The sequence below is a fragment of the Salmo salar genome, chromosome 14, assembly GCF_965601325.2.
Source record: "Salmo salar chromosome 14, fSalSal1, whole genome shotgun sequence".
Lineage (NCBI taxonomy): Eukaryota > Metazoa > Chordata > Actinopteri > Salmoniformes > Salmonidae > Salmo > Salmo salar.
Genome location: NC_138304.1, coordinates 63,600,001 through 63,626,233, shown reverse-complemented (window position 1 = coordinate 63,626,233; position 26,233 = coordinate 63,600,001). Strand labels below are relative to the sequence as shown.

The 26,233-nt window shown below is 43.0% G+C and overlaps 1 protein-coding gene across 1 annotated transcript in view; it reads right to left on the bottom strand.

The window, feature by feature from the left end:
- Positions 1 to 26,233, bottom strand: part of LOC106570130 (hormone-sensitive lipase) — a 31,835-nt gene that overhangs the window by 4,054 nt on the left and 1,548 nt on the right. Inside the window, exons 2-10 of the mRNA XM_014142167.3 lie at positions 6,770 to 7,019; positions 4,676 to 4,960; positions 4,340 to 4,430; positions 3,454 to 3,599; positions 3,067 to 3,252; positions 2,782 to 2,937; positions 2,436 to 2,580; positions 2,095 to 2,322; positions 1,529 to 1,917 (exon numbers count right to left, since the gene is read on the bottom strand). Of these exons, the coding sequence (XP_013997642.1) occupies positions 1,529 to 1,917; positions 2,095 to 2,322; positions 2,436 to 2,580; positions 2,782 to 2,937; positions 3,067 to 3,252; positions 3,454 to 3,599; positions 4,340 to 4,430; positions 4,676 to 4,960; positions 6,770 to 7,009 (1,866 nt within the window). The 5' untranslated portion in view covers positions 7,010 to 7,019. The remainder of the gene's footprint in view (positions 1 to 1,528; positions 1,918 to 2,094; positions 2,323 to 2,435; positions 2,581 to 2,781; positions 2,938 to 3,066; positions 3,253 to 3,453; positions 3,600 to 4,339; positions 4,431 to 4,675; positions 4,961 to 6,769; positions 7,020 to 26,233) is intronic.

Sequence of the window (26,233 nt, the reverse complement as noted above, 5' to 3'; positions counted from 1 at the left end):
TGAGAACTCCCCCGTGTTCTGCAACCAATATGGCGTGCATTGTCCTCCTGCAGCAATGTTTGCAAACACAGAAAGGGGTGTATAGAGTCCTGCCGTTGCGGTGTCATAATACTCATAAAACCTAGCGGTCAAACAGGGAAATGGTTCCAATCATTTTTCCACCATTCATTTTCCCCATAGGGGATTTTAGAATCACTTAAAATAACGTCTGTGTTTCATGTAGACTTACCCTGGCGTGACGTTTTGATACCATGTAAATTTCAAATCGGACAAGGTAACTTCTATATAATTGCCTCCATTTACTCTTAGATTACAAAATGCTAATTAGCATCAAAGTAGACATCAATCAAAACTACAAATCCCTGCAAGTCATCTCTAGCTGACACCTTTGCTAACAGGTATTGTGCCAATTTAAAACTTGCACAAGACAGTTCACAGAATTGTCCATTTAAAGAAATGTAGCCAACTTATTGTACAACATTTAGCTAACAGATAGTTAATCCAGACATTCTTACCTCTGCCTCGATTTGGCAGTGTCATTCAGATCATCTGGGGCTCCCGAGTGGCGCAGCGGTCTAAGGCACTGCATCTCAGTGCTAGAGGCGTCACTACAGACCCTGGTTTGATTCCAGGCTGTATCACAACCGGCTATGATTGGGAGTCCCATAGGGCGTGCACAATTGGCCCAGCGTTGTCCGGGTTAGGGTGTCATTGTAAATAAGAATTTGTTCTTAACCGACTTGCCTAGTTAAATAAAGGTAAAACAATTAAAAAAGGTATATATTTTTTAAATAGTAGTTTATGATAGCCACATTAGCAGCTAATTAGCATTTCATTTTGGGGGGGGGGGGTTATCAAAATGTCACGCCAGAGTAACCCTACATGAAACACAGCCTTTATTTTAAGTGTTTCTAAAATGGGAAAAATTATTGGAACCATTTCACATTTCATCACTAGGTTTTATGGGCATTATGACTTATACTGTGGTACTTTACAGCCATTCATTCTTAAAGAATATAACCTATAACTGCTTAGTTCAACTATCATACCACATCAGAGGGTTATGCTACAAATCAGGACCAATGAGTTAGCCAGTTAACTTGGATTAAACGACCACAAATAACTACTGATTTTTTGGTTAATTAAGAAAAATAAACTTAGATATGTGTTTGATTGTTGAGGCAATTAGACTATGCCCATTTCAAGCTTATCTTTCTAAAACGTTTAAAGTTATTGAACTTGCTTTGTAGTATACCCCTATGAACCAAAAATATAAGCTTGTTTTATGCCAATGCTTATAAACAAACTCTGTATAGCTTCAAAACATGGTTAAAACTATCATTTTGATCTCAAGATGGTCAGTCTTTGCATCTATAGCTCGGTGGTTATACGTATTTTTCTCAAGCTCCATCTCTCAGCTGTTTACCACCACAACCACCCCTTTACACACACACACACACACACACACACACACACACACACACACAGCTTTTACCCATCCATTCCCTCCCTCATCTCCCCCTCTCACCACTAAGTGTAGAGGCGGTAGTCCTCTCAGTAGGTCATCAGGGGATAGAAGCGGTGACACAAACGGGTTCTTGACGATGGGACAGCTAGTCGTCTGGATCACAGCGAGGCGCTCAGAGCGCAGGGGCTCAAAACCTTCTGGGTAATACCTAGGACCTGAGGAGGAGTTGGATGAGGAGGAATAGGGTGACGTTGATGTGTAGTGGGCCTCGTTGTCGAGGGACTTCTGGTGTGACGATGACAGTGACCCTAGGACCTCTGCAGGAAGGAAGGACTGGATCCAATTGGATGCCCCGTGTGTGAGGTCACTGATCAGCAAGGCTGTGTCTCTACCTAGAGCACTCAATGTGCTGGTCCCCTCTGTGGACTGTACCGCCTGAGAGTCTACACCTGGAGAGTGGAAAAGAGGAAGGGTAATTGGGGAAAAAAAGGCAAAACAATGCAGTTATTTAAGACCTCCACACAAAAGCATCACTCTTAATGCTGAGACACTCTTTGCCCCTCTTTAACTAATTTCCATAAGCTTTGACTAATACCCTCATCCATTTCACATCCTTCCTTCCTTACCTGCGTAGGCGTTGAGGCACTTGGAGAGCACTCCTAATGGCAGTAGTGGGTCAATGAGGGTGAGCAGACGGGAGGGCGAGGCGTCAGTGGTGAGCAGGGTAGCTGGGTAGGCAGCCATAATACCATCTGGGACACGCACACCGCAGGCTATTGCCCTCATAGACACTGTGATGCAGAGGTTACCCCCAGCACTGTCCCCAGCCAGACACACACGCTCAGCCGTGGAGCCTGGGGCAGGGGGACAGAGCAATCAGTACCAGCTGGTCTGATACAGGAGGTTGTTAAAATTCTGCAATCATTTCTTTGGTTCTAAACTCTAACACATTAGTAACAACACAGACCCAGAAGATGGCAGTTCTTGAGGGCCCAACAGTAGGCATAGAAGCACTCCTCCAGGGCTCTGGGAAATGGGGCCTCAGGGGCAAGGGAGTAGTCCACAGACAGGATGGGGACATTTAGATCCTTGGACCAGCTCTTCAAATAGTTCTGGGAAATAAAAGGAGGATGGTGGACAAATGGAGTGATGAGAAAATGGAGAAGTGACAGGAAAATTAAACATAACTGTTAAAAGAGAGGAAAGTAGACTTCATGGTAAGTGCTGAGCCCCACTTGATTACTGAGAGACTAAGGTGAGTGATTAGCTTAAGTAATTGCAGGCATCACATCACAATGCCTGGCCTACCATACCTCATGGGATTTCGAAGTCTGGGCCACAAAGCCTCCTCCATGGAAGTGGATCAGCAGCCAGGGGGAGGGAGGGTGCTTCCGAGCACCAAACGGTACCAAAGACACAGAGATGGGGGTAGCTTCTGTACGAGAGAAAGCCAGCAGCTCTTCACTGTCCTGAAGGAAGAGAGAGAAAGAGATGTTTCCGTCATAACGTAACCCTTTTTACACTAACATGACTAAACTGTGCAGAACTTTGATAAAAACATCACATAGTAACCACTGAGGTTACAGCTGAGAGCTCACCTGTCCTTCTCGAAGTTCATAGGAGATGAGCCGCATGTTAACAGGTCCAGGGCCCCAGTGGGCCACCGGAGGGGACACGGGGGCAAAGAGACGGGGGTCTGAGGCCAGGGGGAGGCGCAGTGGTTCAGGAGGTATGGTCAGGGTGAGGTTCAGCTGCACTAGGTTAGAGGCTATACTGGCCAAGCCCTGTGGGAGAAAGGGATAAAATGATGAAGAGGATGTTGTAAACGGTCTTAAAAGCAATCAAACCAACAGAAAGTTTGGAAGAGCAAGAAAAGAGACTGAGTAAGTAGGGGAAACAGAGAGAGACCTAGAGAGACTGCAAGATTCAAGACATCCTATTTGCATACAATATCATATTACTAGTGGACTCCCTTCTGCCCTCACCGATAGAAGCTCTGATTCTGTGAGGTTCCAGAAAGACTTCCAGAACTTCATGTCCAGATTCTGGGTGATCCGCTCAAACTCTGCTCCCCTCAGCTCTGGATCAATGACATACTTCCCAGAGGTAAGGAAGGAGAAAGCTGCCATGCCTGAGGGAAATGGAGAGTGAATGCAAAGTCTGTAGGGCAGTGCATACTACGCTATTAACTTTTTAAAATGTCAAAGGATAACCACAAATCTTACAAGAGGCCCTAAGAGGTAGATGGTCACTCAGGTTTATTGCGCCAAGTACTATTACGATAGTTCAAATCAGGAAGGCTGGTCTGAATGTTTGTTTAACTTCATCCATAACATAAATTCACTTTTGTTTCCTATTCTATGGGCATAGTGGGAATGTATACAAACGTATCATCATCAGTTTAGCATCTTGTTTCTTCTCCCCTTTCCCATTAGCCATGTGTGGAAGGTCATTCACCCATTTACCTGGTAGCTTATAAGCACGGCACAATAATGCATATGCCTCACGCTTGCTGTTTAACCTATGGGCTGGGCTCATTTTTGCAATTATCACCTTCCTCTCTCTCTCAGCCAATAGGCGTAAATCTTGGGTTGCATTTATGTGACAAACTTAGCCACATTCTCTTACTTACTGTATTATAGAAAAAGGGGTTTGATGCCAGCAGTCGTGCATAGGACTACCTTACAATCACATCATCTGGCTGCGAGGACCTTCCCTCAGAGACGAGACCATTCCTCAAACTACTAAAATGTAATTGCATTCAGTCTGTGTTGTTTATTCAGTTAAGCCTGTACTCCATTAAATTAATATATATCGTTTTTACAAGCTCTTTACAGCCCAAAGAATTCACAGACATTTACAGAGACTGACCTAACCCAGACTGTTGTTTTCCGTAGCTCTCTCCGAATGAGACCATGCTTATGACAACTGTCTGCAGGAACGGACGAAGGTTAGGCGAGAACTGGAGAGACGGAGGGAAAATGTGGATTTCAGTATCATTAGTCTCACGTAGCCATACCTCCAAAAACGTCAGGGAAGCCTGGTTATAGCCGAGGCTACAGTATATCCACCCTCAGTATATTCCCAAGTCACGAAAAGCTTAGTCCAGCATTCACAATGACCAATTGCTAAATTATATCTTATCAAAATTATATTGAATTCAAGGTGCCACTCCTTCCACAAAGTCAACAAGTGGCGATGACTGACCTGAAAGCCCAAGCAGCGGCCATAGAAGCAGGCCTTGTGCATGGAGGTGTATTCCCTCACAAACCTCCTGCTCAGCTCTCCATCCTGCAGGGCGTACAGTTGCCCATGACCGTTGTCGTGGAGCAGACGCTGAGCAAGGTAGAGAAGGGCCCGCAGCTGACACAGGGCACTGGAGTAGGCTTCCATCTCTGAGGCGTTGTGGTTGGCCCTGAAGAAGGCCCTGTGGCAGTTAGAGGCAATGTAGCGGCCCTTGTGGATGATGTGCAAAAGGCAAGACTGCAGCACCTGAGAGATGAGATGCTTTATTGTCACCTGATATTGTGAATAAAATGAATATATTTCTAGTTTGCATTATACACTGCTCAAAAAAATAAAGGGAACACTAAAATAACACATCCTAGATCTTAATGAATGAAATAATCTTATTAAATACTTTTTTCTTTACATAGTTGAATGTGCTGACAACAAAATCACATAAAAATAAATCAATGGAAATCCAATTTATCAACCCATGGAGGTCTGGATTTGGAGTCACACTCAAAATTAAAGTGGAAAACCACACTACAGGCTGATCCAACGTTGATGTAATGTCCTTAAAACAAGTCAAAATGAGGCTCAGTAGTGTGTGTGGCCTCCACGTGCCTGTATGACCTCCCTACAACGCCTGGGCATGCTCCTGATGAGGTGGCGGATGGTCTCCTGAGGGATCTCCTCCAGACCTGGACTAAAGCATCCGCCAACTCCTGGACAGTCTGTGGTGCAACGTGGCGTTGGTGGATGGAGCGAGACATGATGTCCCAGATGTGCTCAATTGGATTCAGGTCTGGGGAACGGGCGGGTCAGTCCATAGCATCAATGCCTTCCTCTTGCAGGAACTGCTGACACACTCCAGCCACATGAGGTCTAGCATTGTCTTGCGTTAGGAGGAACCCAGGGCCAACCGCACCAGCATATGGTCTCACAAGGGGTCTGAGGATCTCATCTCGGTACCTAATGGCAGTCAGGCTACCTCTGGCGAGCACATGGAGGGCTGTGCGGCCCCCCAAAGAAATGCCACCCCACACCATGACTGACCCACCGCCAAACCGGCCATGCTGGAGGATGTTGCAGGCAGCAGAAAGTTCTCCACGGCGTCTCCAGACTCTGTCACATGTGCTCAGTGTGAACCTGCTTTCATCTGTGAAGAGCACAGGGCGCCAGTGGCGAATTTGCCAATCTTGGTGTTCTCTGGCAAATGCCAAACGTCCTGCACGGTGTTGGGCTGTTAGCACAACCCCCACCTGTGGACGTCGGGCCCTCATACCACCCTCATGGAGTCTGTTTCTGACTGTTTGAGCAGACACATGCACATTTGTGGCCTGCTGGAGGTCATTTTGCCAGGTTCTGGCAGTGCTCCTCCTGCTCCTCCTTGCATGAAGGCGGAGATAGCGGTCCTGCTGCTGGGTTGTTGCCCTCCTACGGCCTCCTCCACGTCTCCTGATGTACTGGCCTGTCTCCTGGTAGCGCCTCCATGCTCTGGACACTACGCTGACAGACACAGCAAACCTTCTTGCCACAGCTCGCATTGATGTGCCATCCTGGATGAGCTGCACTACCTGAGCCACTTGTGTGGGTTGTAGACTCCGTCTCATGCTACCACTAGAGTGAAAGCACCGCCAGCATTCAAAAGTGACCAAAACATCCGCCAGGAAGCATAGGAACTGAGAAGTGGTCTGTGGTCACCACTTGCAGAACCACTCCTTTATTGGGGGTGTCTTGCTAATTGCCTATAATTTCCACCTGTTGTCTATTCCATTTGCACAACAGCATGTGAAATGTATTGTCAATCAGTGTTGCTTCCTAAGTGGACAGTTTGATTTCACAGAAGTGTGATTGACTTGGAGTTACATTGTGTTGTTTAAGTGTTCCCTTTATTTTTTTGAGCAGTGTATTAATAATCCAAAATTGTCCCTCTGTTGCTAGCTTACGCAGTCTTTTGACTGTGTGATTGTCTCAGTCTCTTGACAATCACACTGTGTGATACTTCGTCTAGACTACTGACATCATCATTCTGGGCAGTGAGGTTAGTAGAAAAGTTATGTTATTATAGCTTACCTTTACCAGTGTGCGATACCCATTCCCAGGGGTATCTGCGTCAAAGTCATAGTGGTGGTACACTGCAGTAAAACCAGCAACCACAGGTTTGAGGGCACGGCCATGGTCCTGAATCTTTCTCATGCAGGTCACCAAGCGTTCGGAAGCGTTACCGTACAGCAAGTCGGTAGGCCCAGACAGAGCTGTGATGTTTTCCTCACACACTGCCTCCAAGGCTGTGAACACAGCTCTCCAGGCCATACCTGAAACACTAGAGAGAAGATACATATAAACCAAATATTTTATTTCTGGATAACCACATCATATTAGCTTTGACAGATTTAATGCAGGAGATTGAAATAGAGACTTTTGCTTTTATACAACCCCCCAAAACACACACAGTACCAGTCCAAAGTTTGGATACACCTACTCATTCCAGGGTTTGTCTTTATTTTAACCTTTTTCTACATTGTAGAATAATAGTGAAGACATCAAAACTATGAAATAACACATATGGAATCATGTAAACAAATATAAAATGAATTAAGTAAAAGTGAGTCACCTAGTAAAATACTACTTGAGTAAAATATACTTAAGTATTAAAAGTAAAAGTTTAAATCGTTTAAAAAATATTATATTAAGTAAACCAGACGGCATCATTTTATTTTCCCCCCCTTTTATTTATGGATAACCAGAGGCACACTCTGACATCATTTACAAACGAAGCATGTGTTTAGTGAGTCCACCAGATCAGAGGATGACCAGGGATGTACTTTAGACCATTTTCTTGTCCTGCTAAGCATTCAAAATGTAATGAGTACTTTTGGGTGTCAGGGAAAATGTATGGAGTAAAAATTACATACATTTCTTTAGGAATACAGTAAAGTAAAAGCTGTCAAAAATATAAATAGTAAAGTACAGATACCCCCCAAAACTATTTAAGTAGTACTTTCAAGTATTTTTTTACATAAGTACTTTACACCACTGCAAAAGAGGGAACAGTTTCACTGCAATCGCGTTATGATTGAAAATGTTTCACTGGAAAGAATTTCTTTGCATTTATTTACAATTCATTTGTTCTTGCCATTAAAAATGATTTCCTTGCAATATTATTTATTTTGCACTCAACTTTTGGGTTAATGTTTAGATTTTAATATCATAATTTTTATTTGCCATAATAAAAATGTTGTTCTCGAATTAAAAAGGGTTGCTTAATATAAAAAAGGCACAAAAGTAATTCCATAAGAACTGTGCTGAAATAAAAGTAGGGTAGCAAAGAATTTGCACAGCTGTCAATCAAGCTAAGGACATAAGAGAATTTATCAGTCCAAGGTTGGTTTGTTCTGTTGATTCATGATTCTTGGTACTCTTGTCTCGGCCTATACCTTTAGGATTTATGACAAGATTGTGATGATATTGATAAATGCTGTCAACAGGCTTTGTAATCTCATTACTTTGCACAGTTAGATAAAGTCAGTTTGTAGGAAGAGTCTTAGGATAGTTGCATGCTTTAATCTTTGACCTTTGGCACACACGCACACAACCAAACCTGTCATTAAAGGAGAAGTTTGCTTTTTTACAAACAAAAAAAATAAATAAGTTATAGGGTCGAGACACTTGTTTTGCAATTTGAGAAACTTACCCCAAACATCCTAATCCTCATTGTGCAGAATGAGGATGAGCAGAATGAGGATGGTTAGGGTAAGTTTCTCAAAAACAAGTGAAATTACAAAACAAGTGTCTGGACCCCATAACATCACATTTAGATAAAAAAAGAGATTTGGTTGTAAAACAACATATCTTTTAATGATGGGTTTGGTTGTGTGTGCCAAAGGTCAAAGATTAAAACATGCAACTATCCCGACTCTTCCTACAAACAGACTTTATCCAACTTTGCAAATGAATGAGATTACATAGCCTGTTGACAGCATTTATCAAAATGAACACAATCTTGTCATAAATCCTAAAGGTATAGGCCTTGACAAGAGTACCAAAAAATAACAGATCAAACCAACCTTGGACTGAAATTCTCTTATGTCCTTAGCTTGATTGAGAGCTGTGCAAATTTTTGTACACCCCATTGACACCTTCCGGTGAAATTGCAGAGCGCCAAATTCAAATTAAATTACTAAAAATATTAAACTCATGAAATCACAAGTGCAATACATCAAAATAAATCTTAACTTGCTGTTAATCCAGCCGCCATGTCAGATTTCAAAAAGGCTTTACGGCAAAAGCAAACCATGCGATTATGTGAGGACAGCGCCCAGCACACAAACGCATAACAAATCATTTTCAACCAGGGAGTTGCGACACAAGTGAGAAATGGCGATTTAATATATGCCTTACCTTTGAAGATCTTCTTCTGTTGGCACTCCAAAAGGTCCCAGTTACATTACAAATGGTCCTTTTTTCGATAAAGTCCTTCTTTATATCCATAAGATCTCAGTTTAGCTGGCGCGCTTCAGTCAATAATCCACTCGGTTTCCCTCCTTCAAAATGCTTACAAAATGAATCCCAAATGTTACCAATAAACCTATCCAAACAAGTCAGTCAATCAACATTTATAATCAAATCTTAGGTACCCTAATACGCAAATAAACGATCAAATTTAAGACGGAGAATCGTTATTGTCTACACCGGAGAAAAATACCAAAGAACGCGCTCTCATTCACGCGCTTGGAAACAATACATCCAAAATGGGAGCCACCTAGAAAAACTACAATTTCTGGCTCATTTTTCCAAAAACCAGCCTGAAACTCTAATCTAAAGACTTGACATCTAGTGGAAGCCCTAGGAACTGCAATCGGGCACGAGTTCGCCCTATTATAAAAAGTGCCAGCCATTGAAATCAGTGGTAGGATTATTTTTTTTTTGGGGGGGGTTGTCCTCGGGGTTTCGCCTGCCATTTCAGTTCTGTTATACTCACAGACATTACTTTAAACAGTTTTAGAAACTTGAGTGTTTTCTATCCAAATCTACCAATTATATGCATATCCTAGCTTCTGGGCATGAGTAGCAGGCAGTTTACTTTGGGCACGCTTTTCATTTGGACGTCAAAATACCGCCCCCTATCCCAAAGAAATTAAGCCATTTTGCCACAACTTTGGAAGTATGCTTGGGGTCATTGTCCATTTGGAAGGCCCATTTGCAACCAAGCTTTAACTTTCTGACTGATGTCTTGAGATGTTGCTTCAATATATCCACATCATTTTCCTACCTCATGATGCCATCTATTTTGTGAAGTGCACCAGTCCCTCCTGCAGCAAAGCACCCCCACAACATGCTGCCACCCCCGTGCTTCACGGTTGGGACGGTGTTCTTCGGCTTGCAAGCCTCCCACTTTTTCCTCCAAACATAATGATGGTCAGTATGGCCAAACAGTTCTATTTTTGTTTCATCAGACCAGAGGACATTTCTCCAAAAAGTACGATCTTTGTCCCCATGTGCAGTTGCAAACCGTAGTCTGGCTTTTTTTAATGGCGGTTCTGGAGCAGGGGCTTCTTCCTTGCTGAGCGGCCTTTCAGGTTATGTCGATATAGGACTCGTTTTACTGTGGATATAGATACTTTTGTACCGGTTTCCTCCAGCATCTTCACAAGGTCCTTTGCTGTCGTTCTGGGATTGATTTGCACTTTTCGCACCAAAGTACGTTCATCTCTAGGAGACAGAACGAGTCTAATTCCTGAGCGGTATGATGGCTGCGTGGTCCCATGGTGTTTATACATGCGTACTATTGTTTGTACAGATGAACGTGGTACCGTCAGGCGCTTGGAAATTGCTCCCAAGGATGAACCAGACTTGGAGGTCTACAATTTGGTCTTGGCTGATTTCTTTTGAATTTCCCATGATGTCAAGCAAAGAGGCACTGCGTTTGAAGGTAGGCCTTGAAATACATCCACATCTCCAATTGATTCAAGTATTGTCAATTAGCCTATCAGAAGCTTCTAAAGCCATGACATCATTTTCTGGAATTTTCCAAGCTTTTTAAAAGGCACAGTCAACCTAGTGTATGTAAACTTCTGACCCACTGGAATTGTGACACAATTAATTATAAGTGAAATAATATGTCTGTAAACAATTGTTGGAAAAATTACTTGTGTCATGCACAAAGTAGATGTCCTAACCGACTTGCCAAAACTATAGTTTGTTAACAAGAAATTTGGGGAGTGGTTGAAAAACGAGTTTTAATGACTCCAACCTAAGTGTATGTAAACTTCTGACTTAAACTAAGTATTTAGACCCTTTACTCAGTACTTTGTTGAAGCACCTTTGGCAGTGATTACAGCATCGAGTCTTCTTGGGTATGACGGTACAAGCTTGGCACACCTGTATTTGGGGAGTATCTCCCATGCTCGAGGTCCTCTCAAGCACTGTCAGGTTGGATGGGAGTGTCACTGCACAACTATTTTCAGGCCTCCAGAGATGTTCGTTCGGGTTCAAGTCTGGGCTCTGGCTGGACCACTCAAGGACATTGAGACTTGTCCCGAAGCCACTCCTGAGTTGTCTTGGCTATGTGCTTAGGGTCATTGTCCTGTTGGAAGATGAACCTTTGCCCCAGTCGGAGGTTCTGAGCAGCGCTCTGAAGCAGGTTTTCGTCAAGGATCTCTTTACCTTGCTCCGTTCATCTTTCTCTCGATCGGGACTAGTCAGCCAGTCCCTGCTGCTGAAAAACATCCCCACAGCATGATGCTGCCACCACCATGCCGTAGGGATGGTGCAAGGTTTCCTCCAGACGTGACACTTGGCATTCAGGCCAATGAGTTCAATCTTGGTTTCATCAGACCAGAGAATCTTGATTCTCATGGTTTGAGAGTCTTTAGGTGCCTTTTGGCAAATTCCAAGTGGGCTGTCATGTGCCTTTTACTGAGGAGTGGCTTATGTATGGTCACTCTACCATCAAGGCCTGATTGATGGAGTGCTGCAGAGATGGTTGTCCTTCTGGAAGGTTCTCCCATCTCCACAGAGGAACTCCAGAGCTCTGTCAGAGTGAGTTTGGGTTCTTGTTCACCATCCTGACCAAGCCCCTTCTCTCCTGATTGCTCAATTTGGCCGGGCGGCCAGCTCTAGGAAGAGTCTTGGTGGTTCCAAACTTCTTCCATTCAATAATGGAGGCCACTGTGTTCTTGGGGACCTTCAATCCTGTCTCGGAGCTCTACGGACCATTCCTTCGACCTTGTGGCTTGGGTTTTGCTCTGACATGCACTGTCAACTGTGGAACCTTATATGTACAGTTGTGTGCCTTTCCTAATCATGTTCAATCAATTGAATTTACCACAGGTGGACTCCAAATCAAGTTGTCGAAACAACTCAAGGATGATCAATGGAAACAGGATACACCTGATCTCAATTTCAAGTCTCATAGCAAAGGGTCTGAATACTTCAGGTATTTCTGTTTTACATTTTTTATAAATTTGTAAAAAAATTCTAAAAACCTGTTTTTGCTTTGTCATTATGGGGTATGGTGTGTTGATTGATGAGGGGAAAAAGTTATTTAGAATAAGGCTGTAACTTAACAAAATGTGGAAAAAGTCAAGGGGTCTGAAAACTTTCAGAATGCACTGTATATATCAATTGCGTTAGAGACCTCTAACACTAAGGAAACTCCGATTCAAACTCCCATTCACCAGCTCTGCAAGTCTAAGAATGTCAAAATACATTAGTTGATCACCAAATATGTTTCGCTGAGCCACTATCTTAATTTACTCGCTTTGCGCCCAGTATGTACCTACAAAAAAGATCTAAATAGAAATGTACAAGCAACCGAAAAAAATGCCTCTTCGGCACATCCAATTTACTGATCTGATGTAGACTTCCGACCTGTGCGTGGCAGTAATGAGTGATTTGCAATGGAGGTGCCAAATATGCTAGTACATTTAAAAAAAAAAATTCAAGTGCATACCAGCCGTAGTGTAAGTAAATGAAGATAGTTTGCTCAACGAATGCATTCTGAAATAACCCTTAAAGTTACCGTGAACAATAGTGCACTTATTGTTAATTCTACATTGATGATAATCTGTGTTAGGTTTCCACCCATGTTAACTGTTTTACAATTTGTGCTCTTTTTCCCCCCCACAGGCAGTTCTGGTTGATGACCTCTCCATAGGTGATTGAAGCAGAGGAGGAATATCACTTCGTCCACAACAATATTTCTAACTGTGCCGATCAGAAAGAGATAGATCCATTATCGCTGAAGTGTGTTCAGTCAAGTTTACAGTGCCATTTGTTACCAGCCACTAGTCAGATGTTCAATAAGGTATTCTGCAAATAGAATTACAATACAGAAATGTTCTTGTTCTTCAGTGAAGTTATGTTGGAAACCATTACCAAGGAAAATTAGTTGAACACTTTGTGGAAATTCTTACCCGTTTCTTGAACATCAACGATTCTTCTAAGGACAATAATTAATGTTACCTGTAGGACAATCTCTCTATCACAGGTCTTCAAGTGTGTACAGTAAGGCAGTGATTCCAAACCTTTTTTGGTTACTGTACCACCAACTGAATTTTGTTCTGCTTGGTGCACCCCTGAAGAACCCCCTCATGTTCATTTTACCAGTAACCCTGTGGACTCATGAGCCTTCTCAACTACTGTTGATTTGACTAGTACCCCTAGTTGGGAACCACGTACTGCAGTAACGGGTATATCCTTAATAAAATAATTTGTGATGGTTAACTATGCAGACAAATTGATACAGCATGGACAAACCAATGAACTAATTAAACACTTATCTGCTTTATCCCTCTGATTTTCCGGTCGACATTAGCAAGGAAAAACTATATGCAATATTGCCCATGTCTTGCATTTTTAATAGTATTGAATCAAGCAACAGCTTTGTCAACTGTCTCACCAAGGACTAATTCAAAATAATTAAGGCAAGGTTATGTCCATCTACTCTCTCTTCAAATTTGACAAATAAACTTGGAGCCATTGTTCGTGCCATATAACCATAAATGTGTTTAGAAAAAGTTGGTTATCTATAAATGACCACAGTCATTTGTATGAATCAATTTGCTAGCTCTCTTCTTAGCCTGTTAGCTAGCCAACATAGTTAGGTGCTGAAGATAATAGTTCAGGGGATACAATCGACACCGAACTTCTGGAATTAGCATATCAAGCTACTTTATACAGTATCAAACAAATATCCCCGATGATCTTCTTGGCATTTGTACGACACCTGGTGTTGTAGGTGTCCTGGAGGGCAGGCAGTCTGCACCCAATGGTACGTTCGGCTGGGCATCCTACCCTCTGTAGCGCCTTGCGGTCCACGGCAGTGGAGTTGCCGTACCAGGCTGTGATGCAGCCCAACATAATTATCTCGATGGTGCTCCTGTAGAACACTATGAAGGCCCATTTGACAGGCCAAATTTCTTCAGCATCCTGAGGTTGAAGATTTGCCATTACCACAGTGTCTGTGTGGTTTGACCATTTCAGCTCCTCAGAGATGTGTACGCTGCGGAACATGGACATTCCGCAGCGTACACATCTCGTCTCCACGGCTGCTCCGTTGATGAGGAGTTGGGGGTGCCCAGCCTGTTTCCTCCTGAAGTCCTCAATTAGCTCCTTTGTTTGCTGACGTTGAGGGAGAGGTTGTTTACCTGGCACCACGCCATCAGGGTGCCTAACCTCCTCCCTGTAGGCAGTTTTGATGGAGTTGAAACTGTGTGACAATGCAATCATGGGCATACAGGCAGTACAGGAGGGGATTGAGGACGCACCCTTGTGGGGCCACGGTGTTGAGAGTGAGTGTCGAGGAGGTAATGTTGCCTACCTTCACCGCCTGGGGGTGGCCCATTAGGAAGTCCAGGTCCCAGTTGCATAAGGAGGAGTTCAGTCCCAGGGTCGTAAGCTTTGTGGTGAGCTTAGAAGACACTATGGTGTTGAAGGCTGAGCTGTATATGATGAACAGCATCTTCACATATGCATTCATGTTGTCCAGGTGGGTGAGGGCAGTGTGCAGTGCAAAGGGCGATTGTGTCGTCTGTGGATCTGTCAGGGTGGTAGGCGAAATGGAGAGGGTTGAGTGTGTCGGGGAGGGAGGAGGTTATGTGGTCTTTGACCTGCATCTCAAAGCACTTCATGATGACAGAAGAGAGTACTGCGGACCGGTAGTCATTCAGTTCAGTTATTTTCCCTTTCTTGGGCACGGGATGATAGTGGACATCTTGAAGCAGATGGGGATAGTGGCCTGAGCTAGAGAAAGATTGAAAATATCAGAAAACATAACAGCCAGTTGGTCTGCACATGCTCTGCGTAAGTCATATTTGTACAGTTTAACCATACTATTGTCCCCGGTCACCTTGCCGTGTTTATAAGCAGCATCTTTTTCCTTCAGTTCCCCTACAAGGTAGCCATCAATCTACAGTTTTTGATTCGGGTAAGTTCTGAAAGACACTATCGGTGTCCCATCTATGCATTATTTGAATGAATCCGGTGAGACGGCATACTCATAGGATGTTATCCGTAATATATTCCAGTCCACATGACCAACACAGTGTTGGAGCATGGATTCTGATTGGTCGGACCAGCATTGTACAGACCTGACCACCGGAACTGCATACTTGAGTCTTTATTTGTAGGCGGGGAGAAGTTAAATTAAGTCGTGGTTAGACTTGACGAAGGAGGACAGGAGAAGGCCTTATACACGTGTCAAGCATCACATTTCCACGAGAGAGACAGTGAATGTTTTAATAATTTGGGAGCACGGTCCTCAAATTACTTTAGTTGAAGTCCTTCGCAACAAATCCAAATCACATTTTATTGGTCACATACACATATTTAGCAGATGCTATTGCAGGTTTAGTGAAATGCTTGTTTTCTTAGCTCTGACAGTATAATAGTCTAACAATTTACAAATCTAAAAGTAAAAGAACGGAAATATATAAATATTAGGACGAACAATGTCGGAGTGGCATCGACTAAAATGCAGTAAAATAGAATACAGTATATACATATGAGATAGGTAAAGCAGTATGTAAACATAATTAATGTGACTAGTGCTCCATTATTTGAGTGGCCTGTGATTCCCTGTCTATGTATATAGGGCAGTAGCCTCTAAGGTGCAGGGTTGCGTAACCAGGTGGAAGCCAGCTAGTGATGGCTGTTTAACAGCCTGCTGTTTTTCAGTCTCTCGGTCCCAGCTTTGATGCACTTGTATTGACCTCATGCCTTCTGGATGATAGCGGGGTGAACAGACCGTGGCTTAGGTGGTTGATGTCCTTGATTATCTTTTTGGCCTTCCTGTAACATCGGGTGCTGTAGCTGTCCTGGAGGGCAGGCAGTGTGCCCCCGGTGATGCGTTGGACAGACCACACCATCCTCTAGAGACCCCTGCAGTTGCGGGCGGTGCAGTTGCCATACCAGGCGGTGATACAGCATCTGTAAAAGTTTGTGAGGGTATTAGGGACCAAGCCAAATTTCTTCAGCCTCCTGAGGTTGAAGAGGCACTGTTGCACCGTCTTCACCAGACTGTGTGGGTGGACCATTTCAGATCGTCACTGATGTGTACGCCGAGGAACTTGAAGCTTTCCACCTTCTCTACTGTGGTCCCGTCGATGTGGATAGGGGCGTGCTCCCTCTGCTGTTTCCTGAAGTCCACGATAATTTCCTTCATTTTGTTGACGTTGAGGGAAAGGTTATTTTCCTTGCACCACTCTGCCAGGGCCCTCACCTCCTCCCTGTAGGCGGTCTCATCATTGTTGGTAATCAGACCTACTACTGTTGTGTCGTCTGCAAACTTGATGATTGAGATGGAGGCGTACGTGGCCACACAGTCATGGGTGAACAGGGAGTACAGGAGGTGGCTGAGCACGCACCCTTGTGTGGCACCTGTGTTGATTCCTACTTTCACCACCCGGAGGCAGCCCGTCAGGAAGTCCAGGATCCAGTTGCACAAGGCGGGGTTCAGACACAGGGCCCCGAGCTTAAAGAGTACTATGGAGTTAAATGGTGAGCTATTGTCAATGAACAACATTCTTACGTAGACACTAATTTACTTGACCTCTTGCTCAGTTGTGCACCGGGGCCTCCCACTCCTCTTTCTATTCTGGTTAGAGCCAGTTGCACTGTTCTGTGAAGGGAGTAGTACACAGCGTTGTACGAGATCTTCTGTTTTTTGGCAATTTATCGCATGCAATAGTCTTCATTTCTCAGAACAAGAATAGACTGAGAGTTTCAGAAGAAAGTACTTTGTTTCTGGCCATTTTGAGCCTGTAATCGAACCCACAAATGCTGATGCTCTAGATACTCAACTAGTCTAAAGAAGGCCAGTTTTATTGCTTCTTTAATGAGCATAACAGTTTTCAGCTGTGCTAACATAATGTTGGGAGATTAGGCCTGGCTCGCTGTCGGCATTCCAATTCATCCCAAAGGTGTTAGATGGGGTTGAGGGCAGGGCTCTGTGCAGCCCAGTCAAGTTCTTCCACACCATTTCAGTATGGACCTCCATTTTTGCACAGGGTCATTGTCATGCTGAACCAGGAAAGGGTCTTCCCCAAAACTGTTGCCACAAAGTTGGAAGCACAGAATCGTCTAGAATGTAATTGTATGCTGTAGCATTAAGATTTCCCTTCACTGGAACTCAGGGGCCTAACCTGAACTATGAAAACAACCCCAAAACATTATTCCTCCTCTAACAAAGTTTACAGTTGGCACTACGCAGTCGGGCAGGTAGTATTCTCCAGGCATCCGCCAAACCCAGATTCGGCCGTCGGACTGCCAGATGGTGAAGCGCGATTCATCATTCCAGAGAACGTGTTTCCACTGCTCTAGAGTCCAATGGCGGTGAGCTTTACACCACTGCAGTTGACGCTTTGCATTGCGCATGGTAATCTTAGGTTAGTGTGCGGATGCTCGGCCATGGAAACCGCTTTCATGAAGTTCCTGATTAACAGTTCTTGTGCTGACGTTGCTTCCAGAGGCAGTTTGGAACTCGGTAGTGAGAGTCGCAACCGAGGACAGACTATTTTAAAGCACTACGCGCTTCAGCACTCGGTGGTCCCGTTCTGTGAGCTTGTGTGGCTTACCACTTTGGAGCTGAGCCAAAGATGTTTCTACTTCACAATTAAAGCACTTACAGTTTGTTGACTGGGGCAGCTCTAGTAGGGCAGGAATTTGATGAACTGACTTGTTGGAAAGGTGGCATCCTGTGATGGTGCCATGTTGAAAGTTACTGAGCTCTTCAATTCTACTACTAATGTTTGTCAATGAGACTGCATGGCTGTGTGCTTGATTTTATACACCTGTCGGCAACGGGTGTGGCTGAAATAGCCAAATCCACTATATTTGAAGGATTGTCCACATTAGAGGTCGACCGATTAATCGGAATGGCCGATTAATTAGGGCCGATTTCAAGTTTTCATAACAATCGGTAATCGGTATTTTTGGCCGCCGATTTGCCGATTGTTTTTTTTACACCTTTATTTAACTAGGCAAGTCAGATTAAGAACACATTCTTATTTACAATGACGGCCTAGAAACGGGGGTTAACTGCCTTGTTCAGGGGGGATTCGTTTTTGCAACCTTCGGTTACCAGTCCAACGCTCTAACCACCTGCCTTACATTGCACTCCACAAGGATTAACAGGCTGACTACTTGTTACGCAAGGGCAGCAAGAAGCAAAGGTAAGTTGCTAGCTAGCATTAGACTTATAAAAAAACTATCAATCTTAACATAATCACTAGTTAACTACACATGGTTGATGATATTACTAGTTTATCTAACGTGTCCTGCGTTGCATATAATCGATGCGGTGCCTGAATTTTCATTGAATCACAGCCTACTTCGACAAACGGGTGTTGATTTAACAAGCGCATTTGCGAAAAAAGTACTGTCGTTGCACCAATGTACCTAACCATAAACATCAATGCCTAACAGGAATATTTAGACTCAGCCACCCGTTAGATAAAATACGGAATGGTTCCGTATGTCACTGAAAGAAAAAAACGTTTTGTTTTCGAGATGATAGTTTCCGGATTCGACCATATTAACCCCTGTGCGGCCTCCGTCCCACATCCAGCGAAAAATCCTATCGCCATTAGCATAACAAAATGTAATAAAAAAAAAATATATATATTTTTTTCAAATTATATCGTTTTATAGATACACCTCTCCTGAATCGAACCACGTTGTCCGATTTCAAAAAGGCTTTACAGCAAAAGCAAAATATTAGATTATGTTAGAGGAGTATATCGTAAAAGTAGCCACAGCCATTTTCCGACCAACCACATGCATCACAAATAACCAAAAAACAGCTAAATGCAGCACTAACCTTTGACAATCTTCATCAGATGACACACCTAGGACATCATGTTACACAATACATGCATTCTTTTGTTCGATAAAGTTCATATTTATATATAAAAACAGCATTTTACATCGGTGCGTAACGTTGACTAACTATTTTCCCTCAAATGCATCCGATGAAACAGCGCTACAATTTATTAAATTACTATTCGAAAACATTTTTAAAAATGTAATATTGTCATTCTAAGATTTATAGATGAATATCTCTTGAAAGTACCTGTAATGCCAGATTTAAAAATAACTTTACTGGGTAATCACACTTTGCGATAAAAGGGGATGCGATACTCAGAACAATAGGCTACCGTTACAGGTCAGCGCCATCTTGGAACAATCGCATATCAAATCTACTCTTGTATACTATTGTCAATAATCCCTTACCTTTGATTATCTTCATCCTTAGGCACTTCTAGGAATCTCAGGTCCACAACAAATGTATTTTCGTTCGAAAAAGTTCATCCTTTATGTTCCATTAGCTTGTTGTTGTTGTTAGCGCGTTCTGAAGGCTGCACCAAAAGTTCCGACGTGCGCGGGGCTTCTCTTTCAACAAAATGCATTTTTTTCTCATTTAGGTTCGTTCAAACATGTCAAACGTTGTATAACATAAATCTTTAGGGCCTGTTTCAACCAGAGCTCCAATAAGATTCGAGGGGGACGATTGCATTGTGTTTCAAAACGTTTCGAAAGGGGAGGGTAGCTAGGGGCGCCGGCGTCATAATGGTGATGGCCCTCTCCGTGTGACCACGTTCCACAGCGTGTCATTCTGTCAGTTTTCACAGTAGGAGACTCAAATCACTTTGTAAAGACTGGGGACATCTAGTGGAAGCAATAGGAAGTGCTCAATGAACCATAGCTCACGGTGTGATTAATAGGCAACGTGATGAAGTTGAGTCCGCAATTCAGAATTCCACTTCCTGTTTCGATCTGTCTCGGGGTTTTGACTGCCATATGAGTTCTGTTATACTCACAGACACCATTCAAACAGTTTTAGAAACTTTAGGGTGTTTTCTATCCACAAGTATTAATTATATGCATATCCTAGCTTCTGAGTTTGAGTAGTAGGCCGTTTAAAATGGGCACAATTTTTTTTCAAAATGCGCTGTGGCGCCCCCTATCCTAGGCGACCGTCAAGAGGTTAATGACCCAAGTCTCGTATTTCTGTGTGTTTATTATATTATAATTAAGTCTATGATTTGATAGAGCAGTCTGACTGAGCGGTGGTAGGCAGCAGCAGGCTCGTAAGCATTCATTCAAACAGCCGTTCGCTGTGCTTCAAGCATTGCGCTGTTTATGACTTCGACCTGGGTGGGTATAATTTGTGGAACGTTCCAACAGGAATCTATTCCAAAAACTTCGTAAATAACAAGGTTTCCAAAAAAACAACGCATACAAAGTTGTACAGTGGCAGAATAAGATACCGGGTAGGGAGTGGTCTATTTCATTGCGTTTTTCACTCATCACGTTTATTCCGAAAAATCTCTCTCCTCACGTCTGTTTGCCTATGGACAAACATTAAGAATAAGCTACGTGGTGAGTTGATGCCTATTCGGCAGCTAGTTAGCTAGGTTTGTATGCGTTATTGGTTGGCAACCTTTTACTTTACGTTTTTTGGAACAGATTCCTGTTGGAACGTTCCACAAATTATACTCACCCCTTCAAGCCTATCAACTCCCAAGATTAGGCTGGCGTAACCGATGTGAAATGGCTAGATAGTTAGCCGGGTGCACGCTAATAGCGTTTCAAACGTCACTCGCTCTGAGACTTGGAGTAGTTGTTTCCCTTCCTCTGCATGGGTAACGCTGCTTCGAGGGAGGCTGTTGTCGATGTGTTCCTGGTTTGAGCGAGGAGAGGGACGGAAGCTATACTGTTACACTGGCAATACTAAAGTGCCTATAAGAACATCCAATAGTCAAAGGTATATGAAATACAAATCGTATAGAGAGAAATAGTCCTATAATTCCTATAATAACTACAACCTAAAACTTCTTACCTGGGAATATTGAAGACTCATGTTAAAAGGAACCACCAGCTTTCATATGTTCCCATGTTCTGAGCAAGGCACTTAAACATTAGCTTTCTTACATGGCACATATTGCACTTTTACTTTCTTCTCCAACACTTTGTTTTGCATTATTTAAACCAAATTGAACGTTTCATTATTTATTTGAGGCTAAATTGATATTATTGATGTATTATATTATGTTAAAAGTGTTCATTCAGTATTGTTGTAAAAAATTAAATAATAATAAATAAAAAAAAATAATAAAATCGGCTGATTAATCGGTATCGGGTTTTGGGTCCGCCAATAATCGGCGTTGAAAAATCATAATCGGTCGACCTCTAGTCCACATACTTTAGTGAGTGTGTGCGCATGTATGCACACATACACAGTTGAAGTCAGAAGTTTACATACACCTTAGCCAAATACATTTAAACTCAGTTTTCACAATTCCTGACAATTAATCCTAGTAAAAATTCCCTGTCTTAGGTCAGTTAGGATCACGACTTTATTTTAAGAATGTGAAATGTCAGAATAATAGTAGAGAGAATGATTTATTTCAGCTTTTATTTATTTCGTCACATTCCCAGTGGGTCAATTAGTATTTGGAAGCACTGCCTTTAAAATTGTTTAACTTGGGTCAAACGTTTCAGGTAGTCTTCCACAATAAGTTGGGTGAATTTTGGCCCATTCCTCCTGACAGAGCTGGTGTAACCGAGTCAGGTTTGTAGGCCTCCTTGCTCCCACACACTTTTTCAGTTCTGCACATGCATTTTCTATGGGATTGAGGTCAGGGCTTTGTGATGGCCACTCCAATACCTTGACTTTGTTGTCCTTAAGCCATTTTGCCACAACTTTGGAAATATGCTTGAGGTCATTGTCCATTTGGAAGACCCATTTGCGACCAAGCTTTAACTTCCTGACTGATGTCTTTAGATGTTGCTTCTATGCCATCTATTTTGTGAAGTGCACCAGTCCCTCCTGCAGCAAAGCAACCCCACAACATGATGCTGCCACCCTCGTGCATCACGGTTGGGATGGTGTTCTTCGACTTGCAAGCCTCCCCCTTTTTCCTCCAAACATAACAATGGTCATTATGGACAAACAGTTCTATTTTTGTTTCATCAGACCAGAGGATTTTTCTCCAAAAAGTACAATCTTTGTCCCCACGTGCAGTAGCAAACCGTAGTCCGGCGTTTTTGGAGCGGTGGCTTCTTCCTTGCTGAGCGGCCAGCATAGGACTCGTTTTACTGTGGATATAGATACTTTTGTCCCTGTTCCCTCCAGCATCTTCACAAGGTCCTTTGCTGTTGTTCTGGGATTGATTTGCACTTTTCCCACCAAAGTATGTTCATCTCTAGGAGACAGAACGTGTCTCCTTCCTGAGCAGTATGACGGCTGCGTGGTCCCATGGTGTTTATACTTGTGTACGATTGTTTGTACAGATGAATGGTGTACCTTCAGGCGTTTGGAAATTGCTCCCAAGGACGAACCAGACTTGTGGAGGTCTGCAATTTTTTTTCTGGGGTCTTGGCTGATTTCTTTTGATTTTCCCATGATGTCAAGCAAAGAGGCAATGAGTTTGAAGGTAGGCCTTGAAATACATCCACAGGTACACCTCCAATTAACTCAAATTATGTCAATTAGCCCATCAGAAGCTTCTAAAGCCATGACATCATTTTCTGGAATTTTCCAAGCTGTTTAAAAGGCACTGTCAACTTAGTGTATGTAAACTTCTGATCCACTGGAATTGTGATACAGTGAATAAGTGAAATAATATGTCCGTAAACAATTGTTGGAAAAATTACTTGTGTCATGCACAAAGTAGATGTGCTAACCGACTTGCCAAAACTATAGTTTGTTAACAAGAAATTTGTGGAGTGGTTGAAAAACGAGTTTTAATGACTCCAACCTTAGTGTATGTAAACTTCCGACTCAAAATGATTAGATATATATATATATATAAATAACTCAGCAAAAACCAAAACATCCCCTCACACTCAACTGTTTATTTTCAGCAAACGTGTAAATATCTGTATGAACATAAGATTCAACAACAGACATAAACTGAACAAGTTCCACAGACATGTGACTAACAGAAATTGAATAATGTGTCCCTGAACAAAGTGGTGGGGGTCAAAATCAAAAGTAACAGTCAGTATCTGGTGTGGCCACCAGCTGCATTAAGTACTGCAGTGCTTCTCCTCCTCATGGACTGCACCAGATTTGCCAGTTCTTGCTGTGAGATGTTACCCCACTCTTCCACCAAGGAACCTGCAAGTTCCCGGACATTTCTGGGGGGGGAAATGGCCCTAGCCCTCACCCTCCGATCCAACAGGTCCCAGACGTGCTCAATGGGATAGAGATCCGGGCTCTTCGCTGGCCATGGCAGAACACTGACATTCCTGTCTTGCAGGAAATCACGCACAGAACAAGCAGTATGGCTGGTGGCATTGTCATGCTGGAGGGTCATGTCAGGATGAGCCTGCAGGAAGGGTACCACGTGAGGGAGGAGGATGTCTTCCCTGTAACGCACAGGGTTGAGATTGCCTGCAATGACAATAAGCTCAGTCCGATGATGCTGTGACACACCGCCCCAGACCATGACGGACTCTCCACCTCCAAATCGATCCCGCTCCAGAATACAGGCCTCGGTGTAATGCTCATTCCTTTGATAATAAACGGAAATCCGACCATCACCCCTGGTAAGACAAAACCGCGACTCGTCAGTGAAGAGCACTTTTTGCCAATCCTGTCTGGTTCAGAGACGGTGGGTCTGTGCCCATAGGCGACATGGTTGCCGGTGATGTCTGGTGAGGACCTGTCTTACAACAGGCCTACAAGCCCTCAGTCCAGCCTCTCTCAGTCTATTGCGGATAGTCTGAGCACTGATGGAGGGATTGTGCGTTCCTGGTGTAACTCGGGGAGTTGTTGCCATCTTGTACCTGTCCCACAGGTGTGATGTTCGGATGTACCGATCCTGTGCAGGTGTTGTTACACGGTCTGCCACTGCGAGAACGATCAGCTGTCCGTCCTGTCTCCCTATTGCGCCGTCTTAGGCGTCTCACAGTACGGACATTGCAATTTATTGCCCTGGCCACATCTGCAGTCCTCATGCCTCCTTGCAGCATGCCTAAGGCACGTTGACGCAGATGAGCAGGGACCCTGGGCAACTTTCTTTTGCTGTTTTTCAGAGTCAGTAGAAAGGCCTCTTTAGTGTCCTAACTGTGACCTTAATTGCCTACCATCTTTAAGCTGTTAGTGTCTTAACGACCATTAGACAGGTGCATTAATTGTTTTTGTTTCTTTGAACAAGCATGGGAAACAGTGTTTAACCTGTTATGGCTAGGGGGCAGTATTTTCACAGCCGGATAAAAAAACGTACCCGATTTAATCTGATTATTACTCCTGCCCAGAACTAGAATATGCATATAATTATGGGCTTTGGATAGAAAACACTTCGAAGTTTCTAAAACTGTTTGAATGGTGTCTGTGAGTATAACAGAACTCATTTGGCAGGCCAAAACCTGAGAAGATTCCATGCAGGAAGTGCCCTGTCTGACAATTTCTTGCCCTTCTTGATTATCTCTATCCATTACAGAGGATCTCTGCTGTCACGTGACACTTCCTACGGCTCCCATGGGCTCTCAGAAGGCGGCAAAAAGCTGAATCGTGGCTTTGCAGGCTCTGGCTGAAAAAAAGTAGCGCGTTTGGATAGTGGCTGGTTACAGTACTGTGAGACTCAGGCGCGTGCCCGAGTCGACCCCATGCTTTGTTTTCTTTCGTCTGTTTACCTAAACGCAGATTTCCGGTCGGAATATTATCGCTTTTTTATGAGAAAAATGGCATAAAAATTGATTTTAAACATGCTTCGAAGTACGGTAATGGAATATTTAGAAATCTTTTGTCACGAAATGCGCCATGCTCGTGACCCTTATTTACACTTCGGATAGTGTCTTGAACGCACGAACAAAACGCCGCTGTTTGGATATAACTATGGATTATTTTGAACCAAACCAACATTTGTTATTGAAGTAGCAGTCCTGGGAGTGCATTCTGACCAAGAACACCAAAGGTACTCAAACTTTTCTAACAGTAAATCTGACTTTGGTCAGGGCTAAACTTGGTGGGTGTCTAAATAGCTAGCCGTGATGGCTGGGCTATCTACTCAGAATATTGCAAAATGTGCTTTCACCGAAAAGCTATTTTAAAATTGGACACCTCGATTGCACAAAGGAGTTCTGTATCTATAATTCTTAAAATAATTGTTATGTTTTTTGTGAACGTTTATCGTGAGTAATTTAGTAAATTCACCGGAGGTTTGCGGGGGGTATGCTAGTTCTGAACGTCACATGCTAATGTAAAAAGCTGGTTTTTGATATAAATATGAACTTGATTGAACAAAACATGCATGTATTGTATAACATAATGTCCTAGGTGTGTCATCTGATGAAGATCATCAAAGGTTAGTGCTGCATTTAGCTGTGGTTTTGTTTTTTGTGACATTATATGCTAGCTTGAAAAATGGGTGTCTGATTATTTCTGGCTGGGTACTCTGCTGACATAATCTAATGTTTTGCTTTCGCTGTAAAGCCTTTTTGAAATCGGACAGTGTGGTTAGATAAAGGAGAGTCTTGTCTTTAAAATGCTGTGAAATAGTCATATGTTTGAAAAATCGAAGTTTTTGTATTTTAGAGGAATTTGTAATTCGCGCCATGCCCATCATTGGATATTGGAGCAGGTGTTCCGCTAGCGGAACGTCTAGATGTAAGAGGTTAAACCTTTTACAATGAAGATCAGTTTAGTTTTTGGGATTTTTACAAATTATTTTTGAAAGACAGGGTCCTGAAAAAGGGACATTTCTTTTTTTGCTGAGTTTATTTATTTTTTATATGGTCTATGTAACCTGTATTTATCTTTTTATGCAGACATCTTGGTTTTCATTTGAAGCATCTTCATATCCTTGCTATGCAAAGAAATGGGCTGCTTTGTATTTGTAGTCACGGTCACAGAAACAGATAAACATCTTGGCCCCATTTATTCGGTGTATAAAGTGACGTATACTGTGTTGCCACCATGCTTGTTGCTATTTACCAGGACCGCTACCTCGATGCAGAAAAGAAAGAGGGTTTAGGTGAAATGTTACATACACAGCTGGACAAGATGGAAACGGACACAGTGATCGT